This window comes from Apteryx rowi, unplaced genomic scaffold (genome assembly GCF_003343035.1).
Source record: "Apteryx rowi isolate R43461 unplaced genomic scaffold, aptRow1 scaffold_80, whole genome shotgun sequence".
Classification (NCBI taxonomy): Eukaryota; Metazoa; Chordata; class Aves; order Apterygiformes; family Apterygidae; genus Apteryx; species Apteryx rowi.
In genome coordinates this window covers 101,265-117,396 of record NW_020451094.1, presented here as the reverse complement: position 1 = coordinate 117,396, position 16,132 = coordinate 101,265, and the positions used below count along the sequence as shown (strand labels likewise).

General features: G+C 38.8%; 1 protein-coding gene across 2 annotated transcripts in view; it reads right to left on the bottom strand.

The window, feature by feature from the left end:
• Positions 1–16,132, bottom strand: part of DNM3 (dynamin 3) — a 177,372-nt gene that overhangs the window by 62,512 nt on the left and 98,728 nt on the right. For both annotated transcript variants that reach the window (XM_026089156.1, XM_026089155.1), the window contains exon 15: positions 9,017–9,126. In XM_026089156.1, the coding sequence (XP_025944941.1) occupies positions 9,017–9,126 (110 nt within the window). The remainder of the gene's footprint in view (positions 1–9,016; positions 9,127–16,132) is intronic.

Genomic DNA, 16,132 nt, shown 5'->3' with positions numbered 1-16,132 from the left:
CTCCACCATTTTATTGTAGCTAACCTTACCCTACCATCACAAAGGAAGACAGGTTTCACTCACAGCATAAATGAGGAACTAAAGGCACACTAAGGCAGAACTCATAGGAAGCTTGCAGGTGGGTAAATGGATGCATGTCTCCTAAATCAGCTCCCTTGCCAATGGACTCCCTTTGCCTTTCTTTCTTCCAGAAATACTGACAGGCACAGGAATTTTTCAAAGCAAATAAAGCCAAGGTAACTTCTGAAGAGAGTTTGTCCTTTTTCTGTTACTAGCAGAATCTTACAAAAACACATTAGCATGTTTTACTCATTAGGAATCTGCTGGCATTTTATGGAAAGCTGTAAAAAAGTTCTTGAAAACAATTCAAATTTTCTGTTTTGTTCTTTCTTCCACTTTTTAAAATTGCTGAAGGTATCAGCACAAAATGTTACTACCCAGTCCTCACCTATTTACTCCATATGGAATACAATGAGGTCACGCTCTCATTCTCATCTCTATAGCAGCTAAATCGGATGTTATGCATCAAAAGGAATACTATAATACAGGATACCAAGAAGCAAGAAAGGAGAACTCTCAACAGCAGAAATCAGACAACTTTAAATTTAGAAACAAACAAGGAAACACACAAACAAGGAAACTGCCTGCAAAACTATAGGTATACACTACATCTACCTATACTACTTCCTCCTGTAGAGTTTCACCATTGTAATTTAATATCCTGTACAGCATCACAAACATGAAAATATATCTATAATTGAATTACTGGAAATTAAAATAATACTTTTTTTCCCAGAATGAAAAATACAGAAGATTCCCATTTATCATCTACAAGTTTTATAATAGTCTAAATACATATACCTGAAGAACTGAACGTTCCATAGGGAAAAGTTAGATTTCCTACAAAAACAGCAGAGCTATATGATCCAGGTCCAACAGTGGAATAAAACTGAACTGAAAACCACAAGCGAAGAGCTTTCTGGTTGCCTACTGCAGTGGAGGCAGTACTAGCAGGTTTCCCTCTGCACTGGTTGCACCTCAAAACTGCTCACTAAGTGGACTCAACAGTTAGACCTCGAGATCCACAATTTCTCTTGCAATTTCTTAATACTAAGATAAGGTTATATATCTATCTCCAGCGAACCTAGAAAGAGTTTAAGGGCAACCACTGTATGCACACACATTACAAATGCAAATGATATACATGCATAGATATGTGATGCATATCCACATATTAACCGTATGCACAGGCAGCTTCTCAGACACTTTAGATCAAGTTGGGCCTGGAATATCCAGTAGAAATAGATGTACCATAAGCGCATGTAATTTTTTTGAATATACAGAGAAAATAAAAATCAAGATTAAATGAAGTTGCATTTATTCTTGCCCCTAAACCTGCCAATATAGGAAGAGACTGAACAGTAATTACAGAACAAGAATATTAGTGAAATTTTTACATGTTTCATAAGCCAATTTAACTCTAATCCTGCAAAGGACACACAAACACATTTAACCTGAATAGTCACACTGAAGTGASTGAAACTACTCACAGACTGAAAGATATAGGAGTGTACGGGAATTTCAGATAAGTGTGTTTATCATCTGAAATTACTCTTTTGTAAACTTCCGGTCTATTTATTAGGATGCAATCAGAATTAAAATGAACCCAAAATTGTGGAACCAAATGCAAGCTGGCCCACTTTATTCCATGAAAAAGACAAACGATTCAATTCTTAAATATTTTTGATTGTTGAAAATGCAATCATAAAGAATATGGGTTGCATACCTAGCCACATAAGATGAAAAAGGGAGAAAATAACAAAATCCACACACTCCAAATAAACATGCGTTATTGAGGAAGATAATCAATCTTGAATGCAACTCACTTTATATCTTCTACTTATTCAGCCTTAAGTGCACCATTTTAGGCACCTGCAATTACACAATGGCTGGTTTGAATATACACACCATTTTTCTTATATGAAAGCTCTGCTAGAAGCTCTGCAAATCATATGTATTAAAGAAATGAAACTGGCCATCTGCTATGAGTTAACAGCAATGACTAACATTTTCTACCAAGGCGTGCCATTTCAGATCAGTCCAATGTGAATGTTAATTAAAATTAATTAAATGTCTCTGAACAATTTTTTTTTCTGAATACCCAGAGAAGCCAAAGAGAATCTCTCTGAGACAATGCCATAAAATAACAGCACTTAAGGATTTTACCATCTAAGTCATGTAGGCGGTCTCCCAGAAGTATAGGGATCTTTTCAAGTCTACACAGACACACACACACAAAGTTTTAAGGTGAAAATGAAGAGAAGATATGCTGATTAGTATATAGCTGAGCCTGGACAACAAAGTGTCTAAAATTCTATATGTAATTCAAAACAGAATTGCAGCCAAAATTAACATCACATAGGCCAAAATCTGCAGTAGTGATAGTAACTGGCACAAAAATATTCCATAACTCCCCAGAGAAAGGGATTTTGATCGTTTTCGTGGTAAGGGATGGAAGCCTGTGTTGGAACCTGCCTTGGGGGCTACGCAGACACATAAGCTGCTCACCGCTGTCGGAGCCTCATCATGCTTGGAGGGAGCATGTCTCCTGTTCCAGTTCTCTGCTTCCCCTGGATGGGGCAGTGGTGGCCTTTCCGGGTTACAGGGAGCAAGCAAGGTAGAGCTGTCCTGCAGGCTGAGTCCAGTTTACCAGCCATGACTTGGCCCATGTTCACCACATTCGTATCTCTAGTAAGTGTCACTAATGTTCCAATCCTACACAATCACTTCGTCAATTTTCTTGCAGTACAGTATAACTATCGCATGTATTCCATGGCTTTGGCATTGCTGTTTCTTTCTCCMAGAACCCACTTTTGCTCTGTAATGCCAGTTTTTACCTGCACCACCTAACCATGGCCCTATGTTTTGCTTATTGTAAAAAGTATTCTTGTCAGTGATGACAAAAATGAAATATCCCAGGAAAAGCAACTTTTTGTTAATGGAATGGAACTGGGGTATAAAGGCCATTTACTCTTCAGGTTTGTATATTTTTCTATTCTTAAATATTGTATTCACCAGTGTCTTAGAAGTTTATTTGTTTAAAAAACTCAGCAGTTTTTTTCTGGACTAAATTCATGGGATTTTTAATTAGATTCTCATTCTTCCATTTCTAACAGAGGGCTGTGAATAGCTTACAGTCCAGCTCTTCCTGGGGCTTAGCTTTCTTAGTAATTCAAAAACAGTAACTAAACATACATCTCATTTTAGGCTTTCTCCCTTAGCCTGGCTTCCATCCAACACCTCCTCTGACCCGGTCTCCTTTCACTAGTTCTCTTTATTTTGGCTCTGTTCCAATTTCCCATATATATGGATAGCAGTTAACCAGTTGCTGCCATAAGAAGATATTCCATAATTTTACGTAAAATTCTAATGCATTTGGAGTCCCATCCCCTCCCAGAACAACATTCAGCTTTCATGGCCTCTTTGGAATTTCTGCAGGGCCCAGCTCTTGAATTCTCATATCTCCTCAAAATGGCCCAGTCCCTGTTTAATTGCATTCCTGTCCCAAACTTCTRGCTGAAGCTCATAGCGACTTAAATACCCCATGGAGTCCAGGAAGACTGTTGTGCTCTGCAGAGATTACTGCCAAAGTGAATGAGTAGGAGATGATCTGCACTGGTCAGCCTACGAGCAGGAAGATTGCAGCTGAGGTTCCCTATGAATAGGGCAAGGTCTGCTATCTGCTGTTGCTCATTTGGAAGTACCATGAAAGAGACAGCAGGCATCCAAGATAAATATTGTCACGCCTTTCACTTAATAGACATAGTGCACTTTCCTGGATCCTCCTGAACAACAGCTCCTTAGGCAGTATGATTCCTGACAGTTGGAGTGCACTCATGATTCAGAAGCTGTTGTTTGCCCTCAAAATTTTCTTTTGATGGCTCTTCTCTCAGCATTCATTTGTTTCTCAGATTAAGAATCTGTTTCTCCAGTAATCCTGCCCCAAATACTCATCTCTCATGCAGAGATGGTAGATTCTGTCACACTGCTTCACAATTCTCAAGGTGCATTTAGGTCTCAAGGATCAATTCTTATGCAGATAAACAAAGGAACGATTTTGTGCTTTGAATTCCCTACTCGCACCCCCTTACTATACAGAACCATAGAAGAGAGGAAAGCAACATGGTTATTCTGTTTAATGTGGATACTGGCTGGGTAGGAATTGGAAGAGCAGGGAGAGTTGGTGGGATCTTCCTCTGGAAGGAAGGGAGGACTTCACACACTGTTTTCTTCTTCTTTGCCTCCCAGGAAAGGAAAAGCCTGAACAGGAACAGAAGCTGCCTGCATAAGAAAGGCTATTGATAAGGGACTCCTCACTGGATAATTCTTCCTCATTTTATATGTTGTTACTCCCAGCATTGGTGGGAAAGGCATGAAACTTCACCAGTTCAACAAACACTTCAGCTTACTATCATTTTATAACTTCAAAATCTTTACCTGGTACAATCTATTCTCCCACAGAAGAGGAAGAACTCATCTCTTCAAACCTGAAGAGATGGAAGGAAGGTTTCTTCTCTCCTTTAGGAAAAGATAATTTTTACTCCTCTTTCCTCCTTGCTTAAAGGGGATGTGGTATTTGGATGGAGTGCTACTGACACAATAAATCAGCAAAAAAGTGCAACTACTCTACTGCAAAGTCAGAAGATTACTTTAGGGCAGCACAGAAACAAGCAAAATTGTGCCATGTGGACTCTGTAGTCACTGGGCAAGATCATGAGATATGATGACTGCTTGCCCTTATTTAACTAGGGAGAACTGGGACTGTTGCATAGATCCTAAAGGGAGGCACTTTTAAGACTACAGTTCTTATCCCAAATTACAGTACTTACCTAAAAGAAAAAGTGCCAATCAGCAAATAATTTTTTACGGGAAATAGGTGGGGAACAGGCAAAGTGTTTAGACTGAAATCCTAGAAGAAAAGTAAACTTCCTGGGATAGATAGAATTTGTTTTGTTTGTTCTTGAACTCTGCACAAGAGTCTCACACATTCATCAGTTCAGACATTACAGGTGAATCTACTGTATGTAAGCACATGGGCTCACAAAATCCTCCCTCCTCCATTCTTAAACCCACTTCAGAAACCCAACCACTGGCTACATCTACACAACAACCTTGCCAGCCTTTCATCTCCTCCCCCACCAGGGAAAAACCTTAAATTGCCTTGTGTTCACAAGAGTCTCTAAAGCTGGCTCCAGTCCTTGAGCTCTGGGCCTCCGGGAATATTGGCCCAGTACTCAAGAGCAGCATCCTGGCATACCTCGTTGCACGGTGAGGAATTATGGAAATAGTCAGCATTCAAGCTGTTTACACAAATTTCTCCTCATCATGCTCTGATTACATGAAAGACAGTTAGATACTTACTATCCTTCCACTTCTCATAGGAGTGAAAGTGCACAATTTCACTTTATGTTCTGCAGCAATGCTGCAGATATTAGGTTTTTTCTACAGGTTAATTATTTTCAAATATTTTGCATATATTTGATTGCTTTTACAGTCTAAAAGACTCACCAGTAGTCTACTGTGGAGATAGAAGGGGAGGAGAAAAAGACAGTCAACACAAAATACGTCTCACTTTCTTGACAGCCTTAGGTATAGACACATACTGCTCAATCCTGCAGCTCAACCTCAACTGCTCAAAGGCAGACTCATGTAGATGGACACTGCCAAAAGCGACCCATGAGCCAAAGGGCAGTTGCCCTAATGTACTTTGCTTTAGTATCCAGTGCTGCTAAGATAAGTAAACTAGAGGAGTCCATCTCCAAAGATCTTCCATGGTGTCTATAAAGTACATGGAACTTAAGTTCATGGGCCCACTCAAAAACTTTAAATAATTATTTAGTTTGCCGACAGGCAAACCCTTCCCCCTTCTTCTTTAAGCAATACTACTTCTATTTCACATTGGGGGGTGTGTGTGTCTTTTTTTACTTTATTTTTTAAAATGTTAATTAGAAAGTAATAGGAAAAGAATTTAATTATTTCACAACACAGGCTTTTCATAGACATGCAATTATGTTTCATTTCATGAGAATTTATCTTCACTGTGAAATCAATCATCACAGTCTCCATTTACTACACATTACCAAGTCAAGTTTGATTTCTGTCAGAGAACTGTTGACTTCTGCAGTAAATCAAAGTGACAGATACTGTTAGTTTCCTTCTGCCTCTATCCCCAAACCTCCTAATTCAAGCTGGTTTCTCCTTCTATTCAGTGAAATGAGGACTTCCCTGGTAACTGTATTTCACAACTGGAAAGGTTTCATAAATGGAAAAAATGCTGTGCATAATCCAGGAAACTATTGAAATGTACAGTATCAGAAACATATGGCTGTAGCAAAYACCTATGCAGTGAGGGCCTGGGAATGAAAAAGAAGAGAACAAGCTTATGAAAATTCTTTTCCTAAAAAGATTTTTGCTTGAATATTAAAATATTTTAATTATACATTAAGAAAGTTTGCATAATCAATGAAAAAAAWTTCTGCAGATTAGGGAAAAAAATTTAAAAAAAAGAGATACAGAACAGTCCCCACACTACCTGGGATGCCAGAGCAGATTTTGCCTTTGTTCTTTAATAATCTACATCTTAAATAGCAAAATGTTTCCATAGCCAGAACCCTCAGCAGGCAGACTCCAAAAGAGAAAGCTGATTTGTCTCTCATTTACTAGCTTTTCAAAAAAAAGCAGAAAATAATTTCATGAATTTAGAAGGTAAGAATGTTCAACTCCCCATATATTCAAAAACCAGAAAACAACACATTAGCATAAAGTAAAAGAAAGATGAGAGTCTTTATATCAGCAGACCTCCACCATTTCCATGTTTCAGTTTCTCCAGTAATCTGGGATAGGTAGGGGGAACACAGCGCTCAGCTGAGGGCTGGATCACTTTACACAAGCCCCAATATCCCCGCTACTGCAGCCACAGCCTATGAATTTAGGAGGCAGGGGACAGCAAAATGATACTGAACTTGATTTGCTCAATTTATGCCAGAAGGGAGATTTTGAGAAATATCAAAAAAATCAGCTGTTTCATAGTAATGGAGGAATAACTGTTTGAATTAGAATTCAGTAAATATTTCTTCAAGAACAAGTTCTGCCTCCTTTCAAGCTAGGGGATTCTCCTCATAAATAGCCCCTCCCAAAGCAAAGTTATCTTGGCATCTTATCACTGTGCTGTCATGTCTTAGCATGTCCATACAGAAGTAAGGATGTTTTTTAGAGCAGCCTGCAGATGCTGGAGGACCTACTCACAGCCCAAATGGGCAGGGTTATTACAGTTACGGCAAACATTTTAGAGATCTCACTTTGAAATCCTTGCTATGCAGTCTGCACAAACATCCAGTGAAAATGTAAATGTGCAGCTATATAACTCCCAAATAAATCCCAGACTTGTCAAGGGAAATGGATACTTCTCTTGGATTTTCACAGCAGTTCAGTGATGAATATTTAAGATGCAGAAAATATTCAAATCCATTAGCCAAACAAAGGAGAAACAATGCACTAAAATTAAAAGATTTCTCATGGAAGGAACTTAATATGTACAAGTTGACATGGAGCCACCAGGAAAAAATTTTCTTTCTTGACTGACCTATGGGCAATGTTGAGACTATTCATGCACATCTATAGTAAAATAGTCAGAATTGCATTAATTTTCAGCATCTGAAGATAAACATGTATGTTTTTTCAAAACATAAGTTTTTCAAAGCTTTTTCTGTGCTCCAGAAATGCAAGTGGTCAAGTGTTTGAAATCTTATTCCCAGCAAGTATTTGTGAGGCGTACTTTTAAAGTGCATCTCCTGGCAGACAATGTCTATATGTAGGTCAGCTGAGCAGTCAGCAGATGTAGGCAAAGCCTTCGTGGGGCAGTTGAGAGAGAGACTCACATTTAGTCCTCGTTTCGTCAGCAGAAACCATGAACATCCCAGAAAGCCTGTGCTTTGCTTTTACTTTGCAGGAGGGAGGGACATTCCTCGCTTCTGCAACGACTATTTCTGGCCAGTTCAGGAGCAACAACAGCTGGCTCTGCAGGGAGCAACATCCAGCCCTCATCATCTTGAACAACATCTGAATGTATTGCCAAGCTTTGGTTATGGGAGGGGGAGAGGGAATGAAGAGATTTAGAATAAGAGAAGAAGAAAACAAGGACATCTATGGATGTCACCACTACAAGTAATTTTACTTATTTTTCTTAAAAAACAAACAAACAAAAACTTACAAAAATTGCACCTCATCTACTAAAATGCAATTCCACTGAGCCAGATGCAAATACAACTCTTCCCTTTGGTTTAAAAAACACACACACACAGATCACTTGTATGACTTTAAGCATTTTCGTGTTTTCTTGACTTATTTGTGCATAGAAATCTGAATTGGCTGTGCATCAGGAATAGGCTTCCATGGAGTGCCCACACCACTTAGATCTGAGGATGGTGTCTGAAAGGAAAAGTATGAGGCAAAACACTAGAAAGCAAAGATTCTAATGAATTAGGGAGGCAGAGGAATCTCATTTGTTCTTCATTCAGCTGTATTTAAACTCAAACAAATAATAGAATGACTCCCAAGATTACAGGCAGTGAGACATTCCACTGGAGAAAGTGGAAAATTCTAATGAAGCTTCTGTGATTTACACCAACTGTATCCGGTCACAAGGTACAGAAGTCGTGAATGTTTTGGTAAGCCTAGGAGAATGCCAAACAAAACAGGAATAGGCTCAGGAGATGATTATCCAGCCATACAGAAGAACTAGATGACTAATCATGGAGCTGTTTCACCCTATGAGTGGCTAGGAGGAGGCTAGCTTTTCGTTCCGTGATTATGCAACAGCACAGAAGCAGATGAACCAAGGGTGTCAAGACCTCTGTTCACCCGCATAGTGGAAATACCAGAACTGTACTCCCAGTGACTAAAATGCTCAGCCAGGTAAACTTTCATAGAACTATCTGCAAATAGCATATTTTCTTACCTCTGCTCTGTGTTAAATAATGCAAAGATATGTTTGCTAGACATGAAGCTCTTTTCAACATCCCGCACTTTCAAGTTGTCCAAAGGAAGCATATACTTCTTCTCTTTTTCCTACAGAAAAYAGATTAAACCAACACTGTGTAAGACATCTCAAAGAAACCTAACATCAGCATGTTCTATTTAGTTGATAATGTCTTCAGTACATTTACTACCATGAGGGAATAACCCAGACTGAAGTGTCTGGTCATCCTGTGTACACATATCTGCAGCAGAAATGAAACCTAAATTCCAGTCCTATTTCTCACTGACCCAATTCAGATGATACCTAGTAAAAAAGTCTCATCTCAAGAATCTAAGCACCTACATTTCTTCTTCTTCATTCCTCTGAATACCAAAAAGAAAAAGGTCAGATTTAACTAAAATAAAAGTATCCATAGTCAAGGGACAACTGTTCTATCACAACTGGAGTAATTTGTGACACAAAATTGATATCTCTCTAAGATTGTTATGAGTAATTATTTAGGGGTGGCACCTGATGATCCCAGTGATAAGTTTTCATTCTACCAATTAAAAATGTAAAAATCATACAAAACCAAGGTTTTATATATACCATTTACATATATTACCTTACATACATAGATAAGCTTACATACATATGTGTGGTAATACCTAAACAAAAGCATATTCTGATTTTACCAGCTCATCACCCAAATAGCAGGAATGACCAATTCACTCTTGCTGCAGTTAACTCCTTTCTCATTTACAGCACAATCAGTGTAATTTTACCTTTTCTACATTATTTGCTTCCTATGACTCTAAATTAAGGATTAGTAACACCTTAAAATTATTAGTTATTCTCATTGCATCAACATTCCTTGAAGTCCTCTCACTGATGAATAAAGCAGAGCAAAACTCTCCATTTTGCTCTGTTAATACGGCTTATGCTAAGTAAAAGTGATCTCCTAAAGACAAGAGCGGCAACACTTGCATCCTCATACCACCATTTTAGTTTTGTACATCATGCTAAAATTACTGACAAGGTACTAACACAGTACAGAGTTTAACAACATTTAAAGGTTGTTAAGGTACTGTTAAGGCTTGTACCATTACTGTGGCAGTGATGGAGTTGGGAGAAGATTTACGGCCTAGAATTTGTGCAGCAGATACCAAATATAGCTTGAGATTCTCATGAATTTGGCTACCCAACGACCCTAAGGAAGTTCAATAAGGTCACCAAGGCTGGAAAGCTCAAGATTCCTTCACAGTCCCTTTTCTGCCAACATGAAGCAGACAGACTGTCCTCCCTCTAGCCATCTTCAGCACTAGCTGTGAAATCCAGCATGGGTTGCACTTGTCGAGGAATTATGAACATGAACATTACTTATGTGGGGTGGCTCCAGTAAGAAATACACAAGCAATAACATAAAACAGAGCAAAAGGGTCAAACCCAACCAGGACTCATTTTTCTCAGTACATATTTCCCAGTCATTTCCAGAAGAAATATATAAAGTATCTTCTGTTGTGAAGAACTGGAAGAAGTTCTAGCTAGACTTTGAGATACGAGTACTATGAGAGCAGGTGCAATTCAGTTTGACTAAGCTTCAGATTACAAAACTAAACTGGATGAGAACGTACATAAGAGTGAAACTATAAAAATATTACAGTGACACGTCCAGTGATGTCTCTTTTTCCTAGACAGCTTTATAACAAGTCTCAGTAGAAGGAAAAGCCTATTTCAAAGACCCTTGTAGAAAAGCTCAGTTGGCCATCTGTTTATCAAAACAGGTCACATCAATCAAAATCAGTAGACCTGTTTCGATAATATAAACAGTATCTGTAGCATTCAAAAGGCAACAATGTGTTTGTTTTGCTGCCATGCCTACGTGACATACTCTTGATAAAATTTCGTAGCATGTAAGTTCAGGAGAACAYGTATTAACCTTTGCATTAAAAGCAAATCATATATTTCTGAGTTGAAAGCTGGACCATATGGTAATATACTTTGCTCTATATTTCAAGCATTTAAGACAGGTTATAACTTAAATCTTTTTGGCAGAGGTATTGATAAGTTACTAATTCTTTCCATCACTAAGAAAAAAATAGATAAGCTTAATTTTTATTCTTTAACTATTACCTTTCACTATTATAAAATCTGCCTATAATCATTTATTTATTCTATTACCAAAAATATAAGAATTGATGACAGACACTGTTTACTGATAAATCAAGAAACCACAGAAGTGTGAAAATAGAACCAATGAAAAAATTATACCAAGAATCTGATTGTCTAAACAAAAATTCTGGAAGCAGGAAAGTTTTATGAATGTTTCATGCCAAACTGTGAGAAAGTGTTTCTTCTGTAGCCACCAGGAAAAAGGAAATGCCTACTGAAGGCTAAGATGTGGTTGGTATTTATTTACATGGCCTCTACCCACACACTGAGACAGAGCACGTTTCCAAGAAAGGGAAATCATAGGGTGCCTATATTTGAAAGTACAACAGATACAGCATGTCACATAAAGAGATCAGACCTAAATACCGCTTAGCTCCAGGAGAAAGGTATTACACACCCACTGCAACATTCAAGTGTGGCAGCAAAATCAAGAGCAACATTTTCTTTAAACAAAGAGGAAAAAAAAAAGAATATAAACACAGCACGAACTAATATATCATCTGAACAGGAGATGAACCCAACATCATTTCAGCCTTAGCTCAATTAATATTATGTTCTGGCAGGCCAAAAAACCTCCAGCCGGGACTGTATCTGTGCATGCTTCCCATCCTGAGAGGCTGACAGCATAAGAAACGGAGAATGCACAAAGCCTGGGAGGAATGGGGCTAGGCACACTTCTACAAGTGACGACATGCACATAACTGTGGGTCCAGTTTGTCCCCCTCAGCATTTGTTCTTTTTTATTTATAGATCTTTATTTTTGTAACGGGGCAGAGAGCTTAAGCAAGACACGAGGGGAAAAACCAGCACATGCTGATCTCATGTAGAGACTTGGCTTCTCTTTTTTTTCTATACACTGTAGAGGAGCTAGGGAAAAAGGGGGAGGTGGCGTGAACCAGTTCTGTCTCTTCAATATGAAAAAAATCCCCATAACACACGTTAGAAAAACAAACCAACCTGCTAGCCTGGGAAGGCCTTCCGACCCTTGAGACGGTGTTTCACCACTCGTGGGCATAAGTAGCACTCACATCCTTAATGGGCTAGTTCTCTCCTCTGTTCTCTGACAGGCGAATGTGCTGCCAGGAACTGACAGCACGATGTAAATATGCCATATTACAACTGCCTCTTCCTTCTGCAATGTTTAAATACACTAAAAATAAACACTGCTGAAGTCCAAAATGGCACAAGGGATGAAAAAAAAAAAATTCAAAAGTAACTTCCCTCCCCCAGAAAGGTCTCAGCCAGTACTTACTTCAAATCTAATGAATTCGATCTCATTTTCAGCCAGAGGCTGGAATGATTTAAATCTAGGTTTTCTCTCTCTGCTTTTGGAACTTTGTAGGCTCCCTGGGAACAGCAGAATAAGAAACCTTGGACCTGATTTCAGCTAACTGGGTTATAAGGGTAATATAATTATTCTAAAGGCTTCACTTCAAAGAAAAGAGATTGTTAAATGTCATCTTTCCAGTTATCAAAGATGATTCTCATTTTCGGTTTTCACTTCAAGATGGCTACTACACAACAGCAGCATCCAGGACTCTGTTCCATTTTATATCTTGAGGCATGGAACCAAAATTCAGGCAGGGCTTTATGTTAATGAAAATATATGATCCTCAGATTCTGAAAGGTGGATTTGAGGTTGAGCATTGGACTAACAGCCCTTTCAATCAAATCACTGGGAATTAGGCCAGTAGGTTGAACATTTGTTAATGCCTTTTAGAACATCAGTTTTCAATCTAAGGGCAATGACACCAAGAAAAAAACAACTGTTTATGCTAATTCTGGGGACCACAAAYCCAAAGAAATCAGGCTCGCAGCTGGAAGTGCAGGCCACACTTTGGACTCTTTGGGGAAAAAAAAAAAAGTTCGACAGAGGGTGTTTTACAGCAGCATTTGTTCTGCACACTGTTTGTATTGAAAGCACAACTCAAGAATAATTATTGCCCACTGATAGCAAATATCAGTATCCATGAAACACCTCTGTCAAAGGTTTGGCAAGATAGCCAACTACTTAAAATCAAAAACTGAAGAAGGGAGCTTTGAATTAAAGCTTGGGAGCAGCAGATAAAGAGGTTGGTSTTTCTGCCTCTGAACTAGATTTCCAGACTGACACTGCACTATTCTGTGTTTGTTTCCACATCAGAAACTCTGCCTAACACTTACCTGTCTCACAGGCATACTGCTAGACCTTGGTTTTGTGGAGCAGCTGGTGATGGGAGGATGTGATTAAGGTATTCTACAATCAGGGTGCTAAAATGTGCAAGTGGAACACCAAAGCCAAGCAACTACTTTACAAAGCTGTTAAGAACCAGAGGCAGAAAATAATACCAACATGAAGATCTTATACAGTACTGTACTCTCTTAGATCCATGGATCATTACCCCCATTTTACAGACAGGAAGAGACACAAGAAGCAGCGACTTGTGAACCTCCTGAGCCCATGATCTGCATTAAAGAAAGAAGAGAAAGGAAACAGAGCAAGGAAATGCTGGTGGTATGCTGCAAATGTGCCTGCTTACCCCTGAAAAGGAAAGCCTTAGACTTTTTCACATCTAGGAGCTGCTGTCACTGCCAATGTGGAATAGCTTGCTCTGTGGCCTCTGATAAAAATGCAAGCTATTATAATGTCTCACAGCAACTTTTATAGCATTTAAATCAATATCCAAGAGTTAACTATAATCTAACTTTAAATATAACCAAGAGAATTTTACTGTGTTTCTATTTCAGTTTATTTTTCTCTCTCAATTTAGAAAGGCACACAGCATCTTCACAATGATCTTTGCTTTACCACACTTGGCTTTACAACATACTCTGAAAAATGAAGCATAAGATACTTTCATATTACTCCAAAATTTTATAGAAAAGCAAGGCAAGCAACTTTGTTACAGACAACTTAGCAATGAGAGATTCAGGCCTGAACATGCTCCCGGGTACAGCTGTAGAAAACATAATTCTAAACCGCCTATAAAATGAACAATGCTGCTTTAGCAGAAAAACAACGCATACATAAACATTCTTTTATGAAAAGCATGGCAAAAAATACTTAATAAGTTACAGGTGAAAAGACCATGCTTCTTCCACCTCTGTACCTCTCCCTCCAGTCCCCTGCCTTAAACTCCTAAATGGCTTTAGCTTTTTATAACAAAGCAAGGAAGTGAAACACTTCCAAGAGTTTCTTTCCTTTGACCGCTGCACAGCAGTCCCCATGTTGTGGTACCCAGATAAACGGCTTTCCCACTGTCCATCTCTCATCTCCCTAAATAATGAAGGGTGGCTGAACAGGCATCCCGTTGTATTGATGCAGGCCCTGAATGGCTTGATTCAGAAAAATATTCAAGTTATTTCACTGTTACTCCCTGTGATGCACTGATGATGTAAAAGCAAACAGAGGTGTGTAATAGTTTCCGGAATATAGAACAACTGCAATATGATTTAAGACAGGTGGAAGATTGCCCCTCTTTCAAAAGAGCTATTTCTTATCACAGGTGGAAGGGCTGGGCTTTCACCATTCTGTGCTGCAGGGATGTGGTGTCAGTAGAGGGATCAATCCGAGAAAGGCTCTGGTGAAGAGGAAATCTCTGTTTAGCTCCTATTAGTTGGGATCTTGAAAGGTCATTTTGAATTTGGGAAATCTTGTCTGGGAAAACGGCCAGCAACTCCTCTGAACTGAAGTGGTGCTGGCATTTAAAACTGAGAAAGCACCCAACTGATGAACCAGTTAACAGTCTGGAAAAATTCTCCTAGATGTGACTAGTGGCTGCTCTGGAGGTGGGGGGGAATTATCCTTTGACTTTTTTATCCATTGTAACAAAGCCTGCTTACAACAGCTTGTTTTTCTCTACTGGTGCTCAAGTTTTCATTTTTCACCTACTGCAGATTCTCCAACAACCACATTGGTTTGTGGGAGTGATAGCACAGGATGAAGAGCTTTGGTGCAGCATGTCTGTGCTGGCAGAGGGCACAGAGTAACAGTTACATACCAATTCCTGCGAGATCTGGCTTCTCAGCTCGGTAAGGCTTTCCATTAGAACGTTTTACAATTTCACTTAATAGATATATACTTTTTTTTTTTTCTTTAAAGGAAAAACTTAACTCCTGGAACCTATTTGAACAGGAGTGGAGCTCAGATTTCAATCTTGAGGAGGTGATGGTCTGGGTAGGCTAACCTCTCCAGTTCTAATAACCATCAGCATTAGGCATACTAGATTAACAGTGAAAGAACCTACAAGTTTTAGCTGTATTTTCAGTTTCCTGACCTCCCTCAATCTGCACATAAAAAGACAGCTTCTCATTTATAAGGCTCCTGCAATTCCCTGATAGGTATATGAAGAAGATGTACCTTTGCTACAGTTCCCTTTTTTTTGCTAGAAAGACATTCCTTAAAACTCTTTAGCTCTTGAATGCATTTCAGTTTCTATAAAATGAAAGCTAGAAAAGTTCAAACTCAAGAAGCCAACATATTCTTTCTTTAGGTAGCAGCTGAAGTGTCTGGAGAGAGACTGTTTCCAGGTGTGTGTATGCACGTGTGTGTGTACACACAAAAATCCTTCCTACTAAAATCCAAATGATAAATATGTAATTACATAATTATGCATAGTTTTGGGGGTTTTTTAAGCAGGATTTTCCCTGAGTCAACATATCTGTCTCTACAAGACTCCTGAAGATACAACAAAATACACTCACACAATTAATTCATGGCATTTATACTGCTCTACTTACTTGTTATCATTAAGAGCTTTCAGACAGTAATCAATTTCACTGTGGTGGAGATTACTGCAAAATGCATTAAGAAGTTCACGCCTGTGGCAATGGTCACTGAAAATATTTTGGAAAGCATCCCAGAAGTATAAGACTTTTTCCAGACATCCGAGAGAAACTCTGGTATGACAGAGCTTCTGGTCTCAAGTCTTCTCCCACCCCCCCCCCTTTTTTTTTTTTTTAATA